Here is a 17313-nt window from a genome sequence, read left to right on the forward strand (position 1 = left end):
CCGTCCCCACAGACTCCACACAGGCACGGAGAAAATATCCCGTTCTCCTCACGTCAACAGTCGAGAGGGGACGAGAGGAAGAGGGAGGATATTATTCCATGAAAATGCGCTCATGACTTTTGCGAGAATCAGCATCACCCCCCTCCTTCAAAACCTGAGAATCCGCCTGGGCGTCGATCACATCCCCAATGCGACCCCAGCCACAGCAGAGCCACCATACCACGCGCCACACCATCGACACAAGGCAGATTCATCGAATCATCCTGACCACTGCCGCCGTCCGAAGATGGCTGACCACCACTCCAGCACCGAGGCAGAACGCAGTTGAAACATGACGAGTGGTGTCCACACAGGCTCGGGCCTCCATGTGTTCGACGGACACCAGCCACATCCCGCGCCATACTGTGACACAATCGCACAATCGTCACACCGCCGCCAAGACGCTGCCCATTGCACGTCAATGCTGACGTCGAACACCGTACCCATGGATTGATGATGACTGATTCATCAGGAACCAGGCACGGGGCACAGGGCACAGACTCAAACCTTTAATGTTCCAACCCGAACATGTCCGAGTATACTCTCGCCTACCCCCTCCCTCCCCCCAGGTCCCACCCGTCGTCGAAGGAGGGCAGAACAACGGATACGTCACGAAACACAGAGCATACCTCGATCTTCCGCCCGATAGTTGAAGGGCACCAAGGAAGAAATTCATTTAAGCCGAGACCGGCCGGTCAACCACGAACTCGTAAACATATTTTACGCAAGAGATGAAAAGGTTGGGGAGGTAGCACAAAAGGTGACGGGGAGGATGCAACATATTCTTTTGGATAGGTCAAAATAAAGATTGACAATCGTATATAAGGCAAATATCAGATTAACGATGAATGCATGCTCATGATAAACTCAACTCCGAAATATGATGATGCCCGTTCGATGCCAACTCGCTGAAGCGCAGAGCAGATTCAAGTCAATAGGATAAGGTAGCATAAGACAGACTCGAAAAGGGAGAAGACAAAGTCATCATGAAACACAGAATACAGGAGATGTCTGAAGAATCGGAATCAAGAACAAAAGAAAAACCAGAGGGAGAGAATAGGGACAACCCATTAATGAACTCCATCCAACATAGGCCCCCAAACACAAGTAGGAAATAATAAAGTTAAACGAGTGGTAAGTTACTGGTTTGACAAGAAATCCAGGTATTTTCTGGAATGCGTTTTGGCGATACTAAGCAGCCGCGAGGTTGTCCTCAGTTGCGCCGTCAATCAACGCATCTGGTGCGACATACGTGCTCTCTGTATGCACAGGCGAGGGTGGCTCAGAGCAAGCCGACGCCCTCGAACACCTCCGAGGCAAACATTCTGTTCCGGCCAATGCATCCGTAGACTTCTTTGCCAGCTCCTGTAGCCGCGCAAGCACAATAGGCGAGTCAGAGTAGAGCACAGTCCCCCGAGAGTATGTGCAGGGGTCTGCTTTCTCCTCATCACCAACAAAGTCCTCATGGGCGGCTTCCCGGAGAATCCTGGGAAATGGTCGGAGAATGACATGGCGCGCATGCTCCCCCTTGGTGCCGCTCGAGCCCTCCTCCCGTGAAGCATCGTACTCTTCCCAATCCTCGTTCGAGATACCATCGGCCTCTGGGGCCGGAAGCGACGCAACGATGAGTTCGCGCTCAACACGCGCGTGTCTCCAGGTCTCGGCCGCAAGTTTCACAATCTTGCGAATGCCCGTGAGCAGAGAATCCATTCGTCGCGGGTCGGCAAAGTGCTTAAGGTTATTACTGATTTCGTCGACAATCACGGCAGCGACCACGTTGATTGACTCCTTCGCGTCGGAGGTAGTGTAAGCTGCTTTGAGGGTTTGCTGTCTCCAGAATGCTTCGCGTCGCACGGACTTGCGGCGGATGTCCATCGAGAGCATTTGGAAGAGGATGTCTGCTTTGTCGTATCTCCGTCCAAGGGTGAATAGGAAAGGGTGGAAAATGCGGTACGTCAGTGTCTTTGAGACCACATGCTGTACGTAGGCGGACCGCAGCTCACGAGACGCCGGAGTGTTCTCAAGGAAGGATGGCAGCTCTGGTGGGAGCTTGGATAGGACCTCCTGGGGAGGATCAATTGGGAGGTACGAGAAATGCTCTTTAGAAAGAGCCACAATAAGACGTTGGAGTTGACCGAAGCAGTCCAGACTAGATTCGCATTCTTATCAGAACAGGTACATTGATAACATTATCGACATGTCTTCATAAACATTCTATAGCAGAAACAAACGAAATTACAATGAGTGAATGATAGTCATAAAGACATGATAAGGGAAAAAGGTGAGGGAGAAAATTGTATCAAAAGGAGCGAAGAACGAACGAGACTGGGATCCAGATGAATCTCAATCCATGCCACTTACAAGAATGTATCGCCTTTTGTGTTCTTGAGGTCAGTGGCTTCTCCAAGACTGTGGAGCGTCTTCCTCAATCTGTCGCATTCCTTGTCCAGGTTGTCAATGGTGATTCGCATATTGTCCACCGAATGCTCAAGCTGTTTCTCCTTGGAGAGAACATACTCCTCCAGTCGTTTGTTCTCACTCTCGCTGTTGTCAAGCTCAGTAGTCTTCTCGGAAAGTTGAGACACCAAGCCAGTCTTCTCCTCGTTCCAGACTCGCTCCATCTCAGTTATTTTTTCCTGATGGCTGTTTTTGAGTGTCTCGATTTGTTCGGCATGCGCCTGCCGGGTGTCTTCGAGTTCCTGGTGTTTCCCTTCAAGCTCTTCTTTCGTGGATTCGAGCTCCGCCAGCTTAGCGTCAAATTCTGCTTGCAGCGTGTTGTGCGATTCCTGCATCTGCTGTTTCTGCTGTTCATACTCTGTCTTCATTGCCTCTTGCTGCTCCTGCAGCTCAGTTTCACGAGCTACCAAAGCTTCCGCGGCGGCTTTCTCATCTTCGGCCTTGATCTCCTCGAACAGTTCGGTTAGCTCTTGCTTTTGGGCCACAAGAGCTTCTTCTTTTTCGGCCTCCTTTTCTTCTCGCTGCTTTTCGAGTGCCTGGCCGTGTGCAACGTGTTCTTCCTCAATAGTCTCATTCAATTTTTTGATCTGTTCCTCGAATCCAGCTTTCCCTTCCTCTAACTTCTCGATCGATGTTTCGGAATCGGCGAGTTTTTCCTCGAGGTCTTTCCGCTTCTCTTCCAGATTGCCCAGCTCCATCCGAAGCTCATTGATCATATTCTTGAGTTTGGTGGCTTCTTCAGCACTCTCGTTGGCGGTCTTTCGTAGTTGGTTCTGGAGCGCCTCGATGAAGAACTCCTTATGCATCAATGCTTGCTTGTGCTGGCTTTCCATTTGCTTGAACTCTGCCTCACGAGACTGAAGCTTGGTCTTCGTATGTTTGTAGCTTCCCAGTAGACGGTTGATATCTGGAATGGCTTCTTGGATCCTCTCTAGCAGTTCTCGTGCATCCTCCTGGTCTGGGGGTAGAGTTGCTCCTCCTCTACCTGTGTGTTCATGGCCGTGACCGTAGACAGAATGGTTCATATTCTGGAACGGGTTCCCGCTGTTGAGCGCCATCGAGCCTCGCGGGACGGCGTGGGGGTGAGAAGTAGGCTGATAATAGCCATAATGGGCGGGGAAGTACCCACCGGAGCTCATGACAGGTGACTGGTAGACCGAGGAATAACCATGTGGGACAGATGGAGGGACAGACGGAGGCATTGGTGGAACAGAGGTGGTATGTGGAGACATGACTGGCGATGTAAAAGTATGCGCCAGGGGGCTGCTAACTTTTGGTAGCGGCGAGGAGTGTTTTCGAACTGGAGATGGGTGTTTTTGCAATGGCGACGCCGGCTTCTGCCGGGGAGAATACGCCTGGTCCATGGGAAATGATGGATGGTAAAGGGGAGAAGCACTGGGGGGTGTTGGGGGAGCTGCCGTTGGAGTCGGGAAGGCTGCATCCTTAACGCTTGGAATATGCTGAGTTCGAGGTGATCCGACTGGCGGTGTGGGAGCAGCAGGTGGAGGAATTGGTGGTATGGCATGGGGTGCATCGATGGTATCCGCGACGCTAATTGAAGGTGAAATCGCTCGTTGGGTAGGGGATGCGGATTTGAAGGAAGGGGAGACGGACCCAGGTGCGGGAGACTGAGGCTTTGAAGCAGGTGGAGTAACCTCCTGTGCCGGTTGTACAGCACGTTCGGCCTCCACCGACGGCTCAGGCGCCGCCGCGATCGATTCGGGCCCTGCCATCTGTACTGGTTCTTTCACGACCTCTGGCTCTGCCACAGGTTCTGGTTCCGCCGTGGGTTCTGGTTCCGCCACGGGTTCTGGTTCCGCCACGGGTTGCGGTTCTGGCTGGGTAGCGGAAGTAGAAGCGGCTTCCTGAATGACTTCCTGAGCAACCTCGGGAGCAGAATCGGGTTCGGGGATGACCTCAGGAGCAGGCACGGCGAAGGGGTTATTGCTCGCGAAGACAACGCTTGCGTCACCCTCCTGGGGAGTGTCCTCCTCTTTCGGAGCTGAGATCGGCCAAGCTTCGGTGGGCTCAGTGGTGACCTCTTGGGCAAAGGTGAATGCGGGTGACTGCGGTGCGGTTACTGGTGATTGTTCGGATGGCTCCACCGAGTCGCCCTGTTGAACTGGAGCCTCCCCGTCGTTGTTATTCAGCTCGGTAGTGTCGAGTTGTTCCCATGCGCCTAGTTCCTCCCGGCTAGGCTCGTGAATGTCCTGAGCTTGGGCGTCGTTTATGCCTAGTTGTTGGCTTGGAGTACCGGGCTTGGCTATCTCAGTAAAACCATCGTCTTCAGACGGTGAATGAGATGGGATTCCGAAGTCAAACGGCGCTGAGACTTGCTCGGTTGCTTGGGGCTGTTCTTGTGCTGCCTCGAGCGCTGGCGCAGACTGCGACGCTGCCTCCGGTTCAGCTTCCGCCGCAGACTGCAACTCAGGCTCTGGCGTTGGGAGGGGTGTTGGTTCAGCCACCTCGTCGCGAAGGGGTGTAGCTGCTGCCAGTTGTTGATCTTCGGGTTCAGTGGAAGAGAGCTCAAGTTGGGGCGTAGGAGTTTCTGAGCTCTCCTGACCTCTGCCCTTTTTATTCTTCTGCTTTCCGTTGTCGGCCTTGTTCTTGTTCTTCTTGCCTGCTTTTCCCATGATGACGCGTGCCCAAGTTCAATCAGAGAGCAGGGAGACGTGTTTCCAGTAGGCTAGTATTGGGAGCTGTCAGTCGATATTCGCGTGGACCAATGTTGCGTCAATAAAGTACGAGTGTAAAGTGCATCCAGAAGAGTCAAAAGGTATATTCCAAATTGATATACGTACAGAAAGCAAGCTAGACGCAGTCCATATAGGAGAAGGAAGAAGGATAAGGTAAGCAGGTAAAAATAAAGGAGGCAGGGAAAAAATGTCTCGACGCGAAACCCGGAAGCTGCGTCTGCGCAAATGATGGGGGTCCACGCAGACAGAGTCGGGTGGCAGCAGATGAGTATGCAGACTCGAAAAGCTAGCGCAAATGTGAAAGGATATGTTTCCGAAATAATCGATTTCAGAAGAAGTGGAGAGAAATGGAGAGGAGTCCAGGGAACGAAAGGGTCAACTCATGGCCTATGTAAAGCAACGCCCTGACGAGAATACAGCACACGACAAGGGACTCCGTCGAGCCTTGGGGAGGCTAAACAGGGACACAGAGCGGACCGAACCGAGAAAGTGAACTGTTGCCCATCCGATGAGTCAAAGCCAGGTGGGAAAAGAAGAACCATAGATTTCGGAGTGAAACGTTGAAGCCAGTGTGGGTTGAGGGTTTCCATGCATCGTGCAGCAGAGGACCAATGATGTCGCCTGGGTCCGAGGAATTGGGCATCAATGACTGGGTGTTCGAGGGGTGCAGGAACAACTCTTGGGAAAAAGAAAAAAAAAATGAGGAGGTTGAAGTCATTCTCAAACACGTTAGAGAGGAAGCCTGTGTGGAGTCAGTAGTAACGCTCAAGATGTAGAAGCGGTGACATGTTGTTTTCCTCCTCTCGAGAGACAGCCAATCGTACATGGATTGGCAGCGAAAACAACCCAATTGATATCAGGCTCAAAATAGCAGTGGGGAGAAAAGCCAGAGTGAGGCAGTTGGTCGGGTTGGCCATGCATGAGGACCGAAACGAGTCTGGCGCTCATCGAGGCGCCAGCATTGAGGAGCGCCAACAAAGCAGCCAGCTACCCACATGCTGAGGCGGATTGGGGTCCTGATGACCGAAGTATCAGTTGACGACAGCATTGCCGGACCATATGAGGGATCTGAGCGCCCACAAAAGTACATTTTGGGCGATGAAAAGACCTCGGATAACAATAATGAAGCTGAAGAGGCTGGAGTCAGAATATGACCCTTGAGTTGGATGCTCAGGTGATTACCAAGAGCCAAGACAAAGCTCACACCACTAGCCGGATATGGCGATTACCACGTGACTTTTCATTCCGCTCCGCGCCGCTGTCGTCTTGAACTCCCACTTCAGTGACGGCATTACAATTACCGGTGCTACCAATTGTCGCCCTCCACACCATGATTCTTGCCCGGCGATCCGTGGCTTCGGCGCGGCTTTTGCTGCGAAATCAGCAGCCACGACGATTTGACTCGCACGCTGCTCACCCTGCGGCGCCTGTAAATGAAAGCTTCGGTGTACGTCCCTCCTTCAGGCTGCTCCCAATGACAGATAGCGGCCTTCCCGAGATCGTCTTGCCAACTCGGAATAACAACTAATTGGGGCTAACGATTACCTTTATTGTGAAACATACAGCGTAGCTTCTACGTCGCCGTCGGGACCTTCGCCTCCTGCTTCGCCCTCTACCACTTCACCAAATCCACGCAGGAGTCCGGCTCGAAGTCGCGGATCTCCAGTTTCATCGAGAAATGGAGTACCCCGGAGAAGGTTCTAGAGCAGAGAAACGCAATTCACACGGCCGCCGTGGAGAAGGCAGCTTCTGACCGTCACTTGTTCGTTAGTCAGGACCTTCGTTCGCATTATGAATTGAAGAACCCAGAGTACGTCTATTTCAGTCCTTCTGTGGTGCTGGGGAAAGACACCGTTTGGCTGACTGCTGCTTCTTTTGTTTACGCGTATAGGGCCAGCTTCCACCCTGGCCAGCCGTACAATGTCATCCCCGGTAACAATGCCGATTTGAGCAAGGTGATCGCCCACTACGAACGTGAGAATCAGAAGGCCGAAGAGGCTCGTGTTGCTCGTCTGAAGGATGGCAAGGTTGTTTCTATATATGATTAGATACTAGTATGCATGGGGTTTCTGCAAAATTTCGAGGATTGACTTGAGCCTCGGAAGGTGTTGTACATATAGCCGATATCCTAAGGTCTTTCATTCGTGATCCCCTTGGTTCCGATACTCTGCAACCTACATCTGGTAAATCTTTGTCATTTAACAGGTTCTAAACTTAATTCTTACAATCAGGGACTCTGAAGTAAGTTAGATTCAACTCTATATCATTACGATGCTCTTATCTACCAACCGCAATCTCCAAGATTGTTCTCCCCACTCCTTCAGTCCTTATGTCTACCCTCTCCTCAACCCGTAAGCTGGTGCCGCTTACTCTCCGCAACACTGCCAAAAACTCGTCCACACCACCACCCACCCCGAAGTAAACCCTCTTCGCCGCTAACAGCGCCCTGCCTTGCGCAGACGAACGATGAAGCAGCGCGAACAGTGTTTCTGAAAAGGCGTCGAGTGAAGCAGGCGCGTAAATTGTCTCACTCGCAAGGACTAAGGTCTTGAAATTCGCCAATTCTGGAGATGTAAACACTAAGTCCACAAAAGACCGTGACCAAGCGCCGGACACGAAATCGATAGTGATGCCGCGCTGTGTGAGGTCATTTTGAAACGCCACTAGGAGGTCTGACGTGATATCTAGTTCCTCTTCGTGCTCATCCGTTTTATCTCTTGGCTGAGAATCTGATGGCGGAGAGGAGTTGCGGTGGGTGACGAAATAGTCCCATGTCAGGATAAGGTTCGGGAGAGTGACTAAACGGAGAACGGAAGAGTTGTAGTCTGCGAATGTGAAGTGAGTCTTCTTCGTGCCTTTCGCTGATGACGCTGTTGATACAGAATCTGTTCGAGAGAGTAGTTGGGCGAATAAAGCCAGGGATGGAACTCCCGTCCCTGCTCCAAGCTATTTCGTCAAGCCATGCGGTCAGTACCACGATACCCATCACATTTTGAGGACCAACGAAAGCAGAGACTAACCTCGACAATATGTGTGTGATCGAAGTCTACCTCCTCCGCAACAACCAACCTGCCCAAGTCAATTGAGCATTCCCAGGTCTTGAATCCGCCTTCATAGAAATTCGGCTTGATATCACCCTGTTCTAAACCTGCAATGAGCTCCCCGTTCTGCTCCTCTGCACTATCCTCGACCATTAGTTGCGCTCGGATATCAAAGATCTCCCTCCTAGCAACGACGAGTGCGCTTCTCCCTGTGCTTACATCGGCATTCTGGAAGGGACTAATCCTGCACTTGTTGTATGAAATTTGTGACGGCAGTGTAGGAAGCTGGCATATGGTTAGCAATCTCTGTCCTTCGACACTATACTTAACTGCCACGGTAGAGTATGTAAGAAAAATAACATATTCTACCACTTCCGCAAGAGGAGGCCTTCTTACCCATTCATCCATTTCGTGCCTTTTCGCCTTCAAAAGCTCAGGAAGCGTGGACACAGTACCGGATTCTTGGCTCACTCGCTCGTGAGAATCGTGAATGTCAGCGTCATCGGTATCAATGTCGTCTCCTGAGAAGCCGAAGCTGAATGTAAATGCCATTGTTAAATGTATAACAGGTAATGGTCCCGACCCTTAGAAAATATATCCACTTGGATAGAGGAGTTATGTAGTCCGCATTAGTCGATCCTGTTTATAGGCTTCAGGGGCTGGGACGCAAATTTAGGTATTATCTTCTGAACCAGGGCCCGCGGAAATGCAGTGAGTAAAGTAATGGAACCGAAAGTCTTCCAATCAGTCTTGCTGTCTGACTTGAAGCATGGACAAAGAATTTCTGGAACTTTTATACCGCTTACTAATCAGAGATAGTGAGGTTGAGGTTGGACAGGGCAACACTGCTGCAACGGCTGGGTTGGGCAAATTGTCGATGTGTGAATGGTTTATGAGATGATAGCAGAAGAAATCTTGATAAAATGTCTGATATTTTAATATGATATGGACATAAAATTCCCCAAAGAAGCCACATTACATTTGATGCGTCTATGAATGAAGCCTCTATTGTTTTAGGACGGTCTAGATTAATTTCAGATTTCTGACTCCAAGATCATGCAGTACCATTCTCCACAGCTTGACTAGCGGCCACAGCTTTCTCGAGAGCCTGGAGCGTATCCGCTCTGAGGTCGTCGGCATCCTCAACGCCACAGCTTAGCCGGATCAGGTCGTCGTAAACACCGGCTGTCTCGCGCTCTTCTTTCGGGATTCCTGCATGGGTCATGCTTGATGGTACTTCGCAGAGACTCTCAACTCCCCCAAGACTTTCCGCTAAGGTAAAAATCTTAGTGTATTCGCAGAATAGATGAGCAGCCTTCTGGCCCCCTTTGATGCGGAAACTGAGCATACCACCACCCATTCCCTGGCGGTGCTGTTTAACGGCAATATCACGGTTGTGGTGGGAGTCGAGGCCCGGATAGTTGACGGAAATCACATGCGGGGATGATTCAAGCGCCTGAGCGACAGCGGTGGCGTTTGTGTTGGCTTCGCGTGCACGGAGGTGGAGTGTTTTGAGCCCACGGTGGGCGAGCCAGCAATCGAATGGAGACGGAACGGCTCCGATGGCGTTCTGTAGAAATGTGAAGCGTTCTTTCAATTCATCTGAGTTGAAAGCGGCGACTCCCATTATTACATCCTGGGACACTGTTAGGCAGGCACCAAGGAACAGAGCTGCCGATCAACTTACAGAATGTCCGTTGATGTACTTTGTTACCGAATGTATCACGACATCGGCACCGTGGTCCAGTGGATTCTGGACATATGGGCTCATGAAGGTATTGTCAACTACCACTAGGACGCCATGACGATGTGCAGCAGCGGCGACTTTGCGAATGTCAACCAAAGCTAGCGTAGGATTTGACGGCGTCTCGATCCAAATTAGTTTGGTTTTAGCGGGTTGAATCAGCTTCTCAATGTCCAACTCTAGGCACGAGGAGAAAGTCACATCGACGCCGTGTGCAGAGGCGACCTTTGTGAAGTATCTATGCGTTCCCCCATATACATCGGAGACAGAAACGACGTGTGAACCAGGAGCTAAGGAGTGGAGAATCGTTGCCGTAGTGGCAGATCCGGAGGCGAAGGCTAAGGCATATTTTGCGTGCTCGAGAGCGGCGACGGCCTCTTCGAAGTTATCTCTGGCCAAAGTTAGTCTCCCCAAACAATGCAGGGACCAGTTTGAGTGAGTATACTGACCGATTCGGGTTCGAACTTCGGGAATATTCGTAGAGTCCCACGGGGCTGCCAACGCTGTTCTGGGCGAATGTTGTGGACAGGGATATCTGGGGATGTTGGGTCAATGCCGGTGCAAGAAACACAGCTCCGGAGCCGCCAACTTACCGGCGCAATGACAGCTCCAGTTGTGGGATCATGAGGAGCTCCAGCATGGACGGCGAGTGTCGCAAACTGGCGCTTCTGGGGTTCGCCATTCTGGCCGTTGGAGGGGAAGCGTGAATGTCCCGTCATCGTCACGGGACTGCGATGAGCAAGGAAAAAGCAAAGAGAGGATGAAACTATGACGTTCCTCCGTCTTTTTTCTGAGCCCAGGCGGTCGCCTGAAGTTTGTCAATGTCAATCACAGAAAACTGCTTTGCCCTCGATTCCAGGCAAATGCTACTGTTTAAACGCAAGGTATTGCCCGACGGCTGATTTGTAATGATAGTATTCGTCACCTTGGAACGATGGTATCTTCCAGCAAGGAGTTCTGAGCATTTATAAGAGATTGACAGGGCTTTCATAGGCACGTGTGCAAGACTCTTCCTTCTCTCGGTTTCTTTTACGTTGCATCGTCACCGTTCCGGAGGCCTGAGAGGCAATCTCCAGCTGCGATCGAGTCCCACCCGAAGCAATGAGGTCTGACAGCCCGGCTCCACAGAACACGAGTTTCATGCCTTGTTTCTCCCGCTGGTAACCGAGAGGCCTGCGCTCGAGCATGGTCTTGGAACTTTATTATTGTACGTTAAAGCATGCCCGCGTTGGGGTATTTACTCTCCCTCAAACTGCACAGTGAGCAGTCAAATCGCATCATTGCAAGCCTGATGTTGTTTCGTCGAGGTATTCAATTTTTACTGCCGCACTGGACATCAAACATGTGTATCATTTATAGTCTTGTCCGTCGGCCGTGGTTCAGTCGTACAAACATAGGGACAAAATCTATGCAGCTCCTTTGCGGCTTGATTAGTCGTAATTAATCATCCTACCACCATGATATCGGCCCCAGGCCAGCCATCTGCATCGATCCCTGCGTCATGTTAGGAAGGCCCAAAATCGAGGCGCAACACTAAAATATGAACGTACGATGATTGAATATGGGGGCTTGCGGTCAATCGCAGCACCATCTCCAAGATCCGGGGCGTTGGGGATCTGGTCATGCCATTCCTCCATCTCGACGCGGAATCGAACGACTTCTCCTACATCAAAGTAGAACGGCACTCCGTCATTCTCCCAGATCCACACCTGGTCTTGATAATCGCTGCAGCACGTCAGTAATCACCAGGCAGGCTGGATCATGGGCTCGCACAATTTAGCACCATCCAAAAGAAGGTCTGGCGGGACGAGGATGTCGTTGAAGAACTCGACACCAACTGAACGGAAGGTCAATAATTTCTTCCATGCGAAGGTCGAGTAGATTGGTACCTTTTATGCCATGCTCGGTGGCGCTCGAGATCTTGCCTAGCATAATCTCTCCTCTAAATGGGCGAAACACAATGACCCGGAATTTCACTACAATGCTTATCAGCCAACTAGGGGTATTGGTAAAGGCCAATTTGGCACTGTTAGCTCACCATTAACGTTCACAAGCCCGGTCCCATGGCCGATCAAACCATCCGATGACTCCAGCAGGTCGTAGAACCCAATACAAAGCCCAATCTTTTGGATGACCTGAAAACAATACATTCAACAAATTTCTCACGACTGGAGATGATATGGGGGTTTGAGAAATGAAAAGCAGCAAGCACGTACTTTGTTGGCATACTTTTCATTAATGTTGTCTTCAATGGCAACCGAACTATACTTTGAGAAATCCTCTGGGGAAATCTGAATAAGATCCGAGATGGTAGTCTGACCGTCGTCAGCTTTCAGGAGATTGAACCCAGAACCTCTGCGTAGCTCACAAGAATAAACATGGTGGAGGGCGTCGGTGGAAATGGTAAGAGTAGAACAGAATCTCTGCTCCAGAGCGGTCACGGGGGGAGAAAGGGAGACTTGATCAGGAGCGAGTTCCATGTTCGGGATTTACGTCAAAGAGCATTATGAAGACCATCCAAGCCAAAACGCATTCATCGATGCCATGATTCTGTACTGCTGAAGAAGTTCAACTCGCAAATTCATCTCTTCAAGCCAATCGCAGCAGGTAACCTCGCCTGAGATTTTTGGCTTTCCAGCGAGGGCACGTGATGGTCTCTGCCATCTGGACTCGGAGCGGAAGAACATTCCGCTTCTGGTGGGCTCCGCCTGGAAACTTGCAGGGGACTTTTCAAGCTGCAAAGCTTTGTTGCAGCGCTGTCGAAATGTTGTGAGGATGGGGTTTATGCCCTTTGTGTCTGAAGGTCGGTCGAGGTCTTCCCGCAATGAATCCTCAGGGATTCTCCTTCCCTCCTCCTCCCCCTCCTCCTCCTACTCAACACCAGCAACAACAGCAGTACCCCAATAACGCTGCTTTTACTCCGTACGGGCAGAATCATCATGGCCAACGCGGTGGCCGTGGTGGCGGCAGGGGGCACTTTGGTGCCCGTGGAAGAGGGCATGGGAATCGTGGAGGGGGCAGAGGAGGTCATTATATGCCATCTGATGCCAACCGCTCTGCTACATATCCGCCTTCAACCGCCGGATATGGACCTTTGAACCATCTTGGATATCCAAATCAGCCAATGGCGAACCAGAATTCAGGTGCTCAGCCGCCGCTGCCAAACAATCAGAGACCCGTGAACGCGAGTACCTTTGCCTCCCCTCCACATTACCCGCAATCCTCGGTTCATGGAACGCCTTATCAACAACAATCGGGCTACAGTGCCTCTTATTCCACCGCGAATACCCAACAAGTACCTACGTATGGCCATGTCCCCCTTCCTCATCAACATGCCGTATCCTCCGCTCAGCCAACGATGATGGGACCGCCCATGCGCTGGGGCTTTGAGAATGTAGGATATTCCGGGTCATTTTCTGGGTCACAGCTCCCGAACCAGCGAGGTCCGCGTCAGTTCAATGCCTACAATAACCAGACTGCACCCCGGGGACATGCGAATAAGCGTGACCACTCGTCAGCGTTCGGGAAGCCCCAGTTTGTTGCTCCACGTACTCCTGCGCCTCCTCCAGTCCCGAGCTTCGGTAATCCTCTTCCTTCCAAACCCCCAGCGCCGGCCGATTCGCCACGAAAACCAAAGAAGAAGAAGAGAAAGCATAATCAACTCGGACTCACCCCAAAGACCGAGGAACACGAGTCGAGTGAGGAGGACGATGCCGACGAAGAAACGAGGCTGGCGGCAGGTGGTGGTGGAGTGAGTGCCGGGTTGCACGTTACGTACAGAGGGCGAACGGCTACATTACAGACCTCCGCCGAAATCGCAGCGTGGATTGAAGAACGCAAGAAGCGTTTTCCCACCCAGGCTAAGATCGAAGAAAAGAAAAAGGCCGCGGAAGAGGCAAAGAAGGCAAAGGAAGAAGCTCAACGGAAGCACAAAGAGGCGCGCAGAGAAGCAGTGACTAGGGCCAAGAATGAGCAAGATAAGCAAGGGCCAAGAGAGCAACCTCGGGGCTCTCTTAATCCCGCGGATGCAGCCGCAAAGGCCAAACAGAAAGCCGAAAAGCTGCGGCGGAAGCTGGAGAAAGAGGAGAAACGGATTGCACAAGCGGAGGCGGACGCTGAACTTGCCCGCAAGCGAGAGGTGTCAGAAAATGCTACGTTGGATGGAACAATGGGGACAGCACCGACTACAGGGGAAGGGAACCAAATCCCCAATCTGGCCACCCAAGATCCAGGCACCAAAAACATACTCGCTGAGCCCGATCTTGGTCGTGCTCCTATCGGTTCAGAGGATGGACCCCAGTCTCACCCAAGAGTCGAGAACCGAGATCCGTTGATGCGTGATCGGGCTGTTAACGTCTCCGCGTCAGATGCCTCCGATAGTAGCGACTGGACGTCGTCGAGCGGATCTGATCTATCAGCATCGGACTCTGATGACAGCGATGATGACTCCCCACCGGAGCAAGCAACCTCGCGCGCTGATGGTCCTGAGCGAGTTCCACCACCCCCTCGAGGGATTGGAAAGCGGATTTGTCGGCATTTCGCCCGCAATGGCCGTTGCACTCGAGGGAAACACTGTAAATTCCTCCATGAAAAGCCGGAGCGGGGGCGGAAAACAACGAAGCCTGCTGAGGTCACGGAACGGAAGGGACTCCTCCAAGCGGTAAGTATTGATACAAGAGCCGCTGTCTGGGGTGCTGTCATTTCCAGGTGGGCTAATGGAACCTTTTCTTTTAGCTTCTCGATCGCCAGAAAGATGACGAGAACAGGAAAGTCATGGAGACCATTGTTTGGTTAGGGGAGAACGGGTTTCTCGATCAGCCTGCGGCTCAAGTAGATGCTTCTGTGTCGAACACAACCCGTGATGTTTAGGAGAAGACAAGGAACGGGGTATGCACATTATGTGGGAAATGAAAACTTATCGTGGACTGGACCTCACACGGCTTTGTATTTACATATCATGATTGACCCCTCGCAAGGCCAGGTTCTTCGAGACCTAGCTTCCGGATGTCCTTCCGGGCGACCCTCCCAACGTTCCAGGAAGGAATCTCCATCCTCTTTCTGGGTGCAGACACTTGGTTCTTTCGAAACTTCTGATAGGATGCGGAGGGCTCGTCCCTGCAGATATGCATGATAATGTGAGACACTGATCGCCATCCCCAGAGCTTTATCTTAGAGTCGCTCGCCCGCCGGCCCACTCAGACTCGGCCACCATCTCGAACGCCGCGATTTGTTCGTGATTGGACTTGCTTCTCCCAACTTTCTCCAGAGCAATTTAATCCAAATTAGTGTTGTTCTTGTGACCCTACGTAGCCAATAATAATCTCCAGCGTCTTGTCGCGTTCCGCTCATGGTTGATCCCCCCCGGGGCCCTCGTGATCTGCTGGTCTCCCTCGGCTTCCTCCACTCTCAGTTCTTCTCGCTCAGGAAGATTTGCCTCAACTCTCTCCTCTTGGAAGACTGCTTTCCGGAGAACAGCCTTGTCCCAGCCAAAACACCCGTTCCTCTGGTCTCTACACAAGAAACTTGGCGAAAAAAGAAAAAAAAAAAAAACTCCAGTTCTTTTCACCCGCTTCGGCTCGGGGAGACTCTCTGGCTCGAACTGCTGCCAAACCATGGCACTTGGGGCGCTGGAGCCTGGTCTCCATGACTGGCGAGACCAATCGCAGCAATCGGAGTGAATTTATCTTGGATTCTCCGCCACCTGGGCTGTCTCAACCGAAGGATGGGCTCTTTCTGTGCCTCCTCCAATGGGGGCCAAAAAACGACCGGAGATTGCGATGTTATCACCAAAGTTCCGTTTTGGTCAACAACGTTGTTGCTCCTTGCACGGGGGCTTAGCAGAATGCAGTCAAGTCTGCTGGAGACTTTTGCATTGTGGGCTTTTCTGCTGCGAAGACTGCTAGTCTGTGTGGCCCTGTGCGTGCTAACTCGAACAAGTCGGATGACTCGCCTCCCCCCGAGGCTTCTTGCCTCTCCTTTTCCTTTTCGACGACTTCCTTGTCGCTGGCTGCCCTTTGATTTCTTCTTTTCTTGATTGCCACTCCTGATCGAGTCTGTCCTTCCTTTTGGCTGCTTTCCCCCTCGACCTCGCTCTTTCCTTTCAAGATTCTCTTCCGTCTCTCCTTAACTGTTGTTATTCTTCGCAAGATCTTTTAATACCCGTGCATTGGAAGACGATACGAGCCCTCGGTGTCCTCGGCTCCGCAGCATCTGAGACATTGTATATTCTCTCAATTCTTGTATAGAGACTATATTATTCTTTGCCCCCAATCAGCCAATATGCGCTCCGTGTTCTTCCTCGCCCTCAGTGCCGTCGCGACTTTGGTCGCTGCGCGTGACAATGCTTTCAACATCCCCCGTGAGGGATATGAGTTCTCTGCTGGCAAGCCGACCAAGCTGAGCTGGGACCCTTCCACTGAAGGCACTGTGACCCTCAAACTCCAATGGGGCGGCGCTTTCGACTCCTCGACCGGTACCACCATCGCCTGTGAGTTTCCTTCCCCTTTGCCCTCAATTTGTGCCGTGTGTTCTGGAAGGGCGCTGACCTGACATAGCGAGCATCCCGAACTCGGGAAGCTACACCTGGGACGTGCCTGCTAGTATCACTGACCGGAGTGACTACACTATCGAGATAATCAGTGACGAGGACCCCAATGCCAGCAACTATTTGCCTCGCTTTACGGTTGAGGGTGCTGTGGCCGCCACCACTACGACTTCAACGGAGACTACCACTACGGAGACTAGCTCCACTCGGACTCCCACCAGCACCACGACTACCACCAGCACCACCACGGAGAGCCCGACCCCGAGCCCGACCTCTACCACGAGTACTACCACCAGCTCCACCACCACTTCCACTGAGACCAGCACTGAATCGCCTACCGAGACCCCAACCGACGTCCCCAATGTCAACGATGATGACGACAACGCAGGTATGACTAACCGCGTCTCCGGTTCCATGCTGGCTCTTGCACTGGGTGTTGTTGCTCTCATCTAGGTTAGCTCCTGCTTTTTCGTTGGTTCACTTTCTTTGTCAAGTCTGGCCTGAAAACTTAAGCGGCTGCTTCTGTAGCGCATACCCACCAGAAGCTATTCGTTACCCATGTTTTGTTTTGGCCGTTCTTTCTTCTTCTTAGCCCGTTATACACGGATATTCATGCACTGTATTGGTCTTATATGTAGTGGTATCGAGAAAAGATTGGACGCACTGTCCTGTTCGCCATGTGTAGAACATGGCAGCCTGGCTTGAATTCTCGAGTACTATCGCCTCCGCATCGTTGGATGGAAGGAATGTGAGGATGTATCGGTAATTGGTCCTTCTCTGCCACATATTATG

At 51.7% G+C, this 17313-nt stretch overlaps 7 protein-coding genes across 7 annotated transcripts; 3 read left to right on the forward strand and 4 right to left on the reverse strand.

Annotated features, from left to right (window-relative positions):
* Positions 1-815: 815 nt before the first annotated feature.
* On the reverse strand, positions 816-5224 carry BJX67DRAFT_301185 (uncharacterized protein). The gene is made up of 2 exons (XM_071026981.1): positions 2401-5224; positions 816-2188 (listed from the first exon to the last, which is right to left on the reverse strand). The coding sequence occupies exons 1-2, from the start codon at positions 5127-5129 to the stop codon at positions 1231-1233; spliced, it is 3687 nt and encodes a 1228-aa protein (XP_070888941.1). The 5' UTR covers positions 5130-5224; the 3' UTR covers positions 816-1230.
* A 1298-nt stretch (positions 5225-6522) lies between these two features.
* On the forward strand, positions 6523-7240 carry BJX67DRAFT_378518 (putative NADH-ubiquinone oxidoreductase 178 kDa subunit; the record flags this gene model as incomplete). The annotated part of the gene is made up of 3 exons (XM_071032358.1): positions 6523-6639; positions 6758-7002; positions 7084-7240. 3 exons carry the CDS (start codon positions 6523-6525, stop codon positions 7238-7240), a joined length of 519 nt encoding a protein of 172 aa, XP_070888942.1.
* On the reverse strand, positions 6789-8893 carry BJX67DRAFT_301117 (protein-histidine N-methyltransferase). The gene is made up of 3 exons (XM_071026980.1): positions 8630-8893; positions 8213-8518; positions 6789-8138 (listed from the first exon to the last, which is right to left on the reverse strand). Exons 1-3 carry the CDS (start codon positions 8783-8785, stop codon positions 7470-7472), a joined length of 1131 nt encoding a protein of 376 aa, XP_070888943.1. The 5' UTR covers positions 8786-8893; the 3' UTR covers positions 6789-7469.
* Positions 8894-9287: 394 nt separating this feature from the next.
* On the reverse strand, positions 9288-10696 carry BJX67DRAFT_370410 (cystathionine gamma-lyase CYS3; the record flags this gene model as incomplete). The annotated part of the gene is made up of 4 exons (XM_071030912.1): positions 9288-9869; positions 9921-10368; positions 10427-10512; positions 10571-10696. The coding sequence occupies 4 exons, from the start codon at positions 10694-10696 to the stop codon at positions 9288-9290; spliced, it is 1242 nt and encodes a 413-aa protein (XP_070888944.1).
* A 599-nt stretch (positions 10697-11295) lies between these two features.
* Positions 11296-12581, reverse strand: BJX67DRAFT_301494 (DNA-directed RNA polymerase III subunit RPC25). The gene is made up of 7 exons (XM_071026984.1): positions 12346-12581; positions 12194-12292; positions 12016-12112; positions 11867-11953; positions 11751-11814; positions 11528-11702; positions 11296-11471 (listed from the first exon to the last, which is right to left on the reverse strand). The coding sequence occupies exons 1-7, from the start codon at positions 12355-12357 to the stop codon at positions 11427-11429; spliced, it is 579 nt and encodes a 192-aa protein (XP_070888945.1). The 5' UTR covers positions 12358-12581; the 3' UTR covers positions 11296-11426.
* Position 12582: 1 nt separating this feature from the next.
* On the forward strand, positions 12583-14878 carry BJX67DRAFT_301504 (CCCH zinc finger protein). Its single transcript, XM_071026985.1, has 2 exons — positions 12583-14637; positions 14712-14878. The coding sequence occupies exons 1-2, from the start codon at positions 12802-12804 to the stop codon at positions 14844-14846; spliced, it is 1971 nt and encodes a 656-aa protein (XP_070888946.1). The 5' UTR covers positions 12583-12801; the 3' UTR covers positions 14847-14878.
* Positions 14879-16134: 1256 nt separating this feature from the next.
* Positions 16135-17042, forward strand: BJX67DRAFT_301507 (GPI anchored serine-threonine rich family protein). Its single transcript, XM_071026986.1, has 2 exons — positions 16135-16464; positions 16532-17042. Exons 1-2 carry the CDS (start codon positions 16257-16259, stop codon positions 16972-16974), a joined length of 651 nt encoding a protein of 216 aa, XP_070888947.1. The 5' UTR covers positions 16135-16256; the 3' UTR covers positions 16975-17042.
* The last annotated feature ends 271 nt before the right edge of the window (positions 17043-17313 follow it).

This window comes from Aspergillus lucknowensis, assembly GCF_044049455.1.
Source record: "Aspergillus lucknowensis strain CBS 449.75 chromosome Unknown BJX67scaffold_7, whole genome shotgun sequence".
In the NCBI taxonomy this organism is placed as follows: Eukaryota; Fungi; Ascomycota; class Eurotiomycetes; order Eurotiales; family Aspergillaceae; genus Aspergillus; species Aspergillus lucknowensis.

What these genes read in the sequence shown, in the direction of transcription:
- BJX67DRAFT_301185 (XM_071026981.1), bottom strand. Translation starts at nt 5,129, where the DNA reads ATGGGAAAAGCAGGCAAGAAGAACAAGAACAAGGCCGACAACGGAAAG. An exon ending in ACAAAAGGCGATACATTCTT is followed by an intron (nt 2,189 to 2,400) that starts GTAAGTGGCATG and finishes ATGCGAATCTAG; the next exon opens with TCTGGACTGCTTCGGTCAAC.
- BJX67DRAFT_301117 (XM_071026980.1), bottom strand. Translation starts at nt 8,785, where the DNA reads ATGGCATTTACATTCAGCTTCGGCTTCTCAGGAGACGACATTGATACC. An exon ending in GGCACGAAATGGATGAATGG is followed by an intron (nt 8,519 to 8,629) that starts GTAAGAAGGCCT and finishes ACCATATGCCAG; the next exon opens with CTTCCTACACTGCCGTCACA. An exon ending in ATCACACACATATTGTCGAG is followed by an intron (nt 8,139 to 8,212) that starts GTTAGTCTCTGC and finishes TTGACGAAATAG; the next exon opens with CTTGGAGCAGGGACGGGAGT.
- BJX67DRAFT_301494 (XM_071026984.1), bottom strand. An exon ending in ATGAAAAGTATGCCAACAAA is followed by an intron (nt 12,113 to 12,193) that starts GTACGTGCTTGC and finishes TATTGTTTTCAG; the next exon opens with GTCATCCAAAAGATTGGGCT. An exon ending in CTTTTGGATGGTGCTAAATT is followed by an intron (nt 11,703 to 11,750) that starts GTGCGAGCCCAT and finishes GACGTGCTGCAG; the next exon opens with CGATTATCAAGACCAGGTGT.
- BJX67DRAFT_301504 (XM_071026985.1), top strand. Translation starts at nt 12,802, where the DNA reads ATGAATCCTCAGGGATTCTCCTTCCCTCCTCCTCCCCCTCCTCCTCCT. An exon ending in GGAAGGGACTCCTCCAAGCG is followed by an intron (nt 14,638 to 14,711) that starts GTAAGTATTGAT and finishes CTTTTCTTTTAG; the next exon opens with CTTCTCGATCGCCAGAAAGA.
- BJX67DRAFT_301507 (XM_071026986.1), top strand. Translation starts at nt 16,257, where the DNA reads ATGCGCTCCGTGTTCTTCCTCGCCCTCAGTGCCGTCGCGACTTTGGTC. An exon ending in GACCGGTACCACCATCGCCT is followed by an intron (nt 16,465 to 16,531) that starts GTGAGTTTCCTT and finishes GACCTGACATAG; the next exon opens with CGAGCATCCCGAACTCGGGA.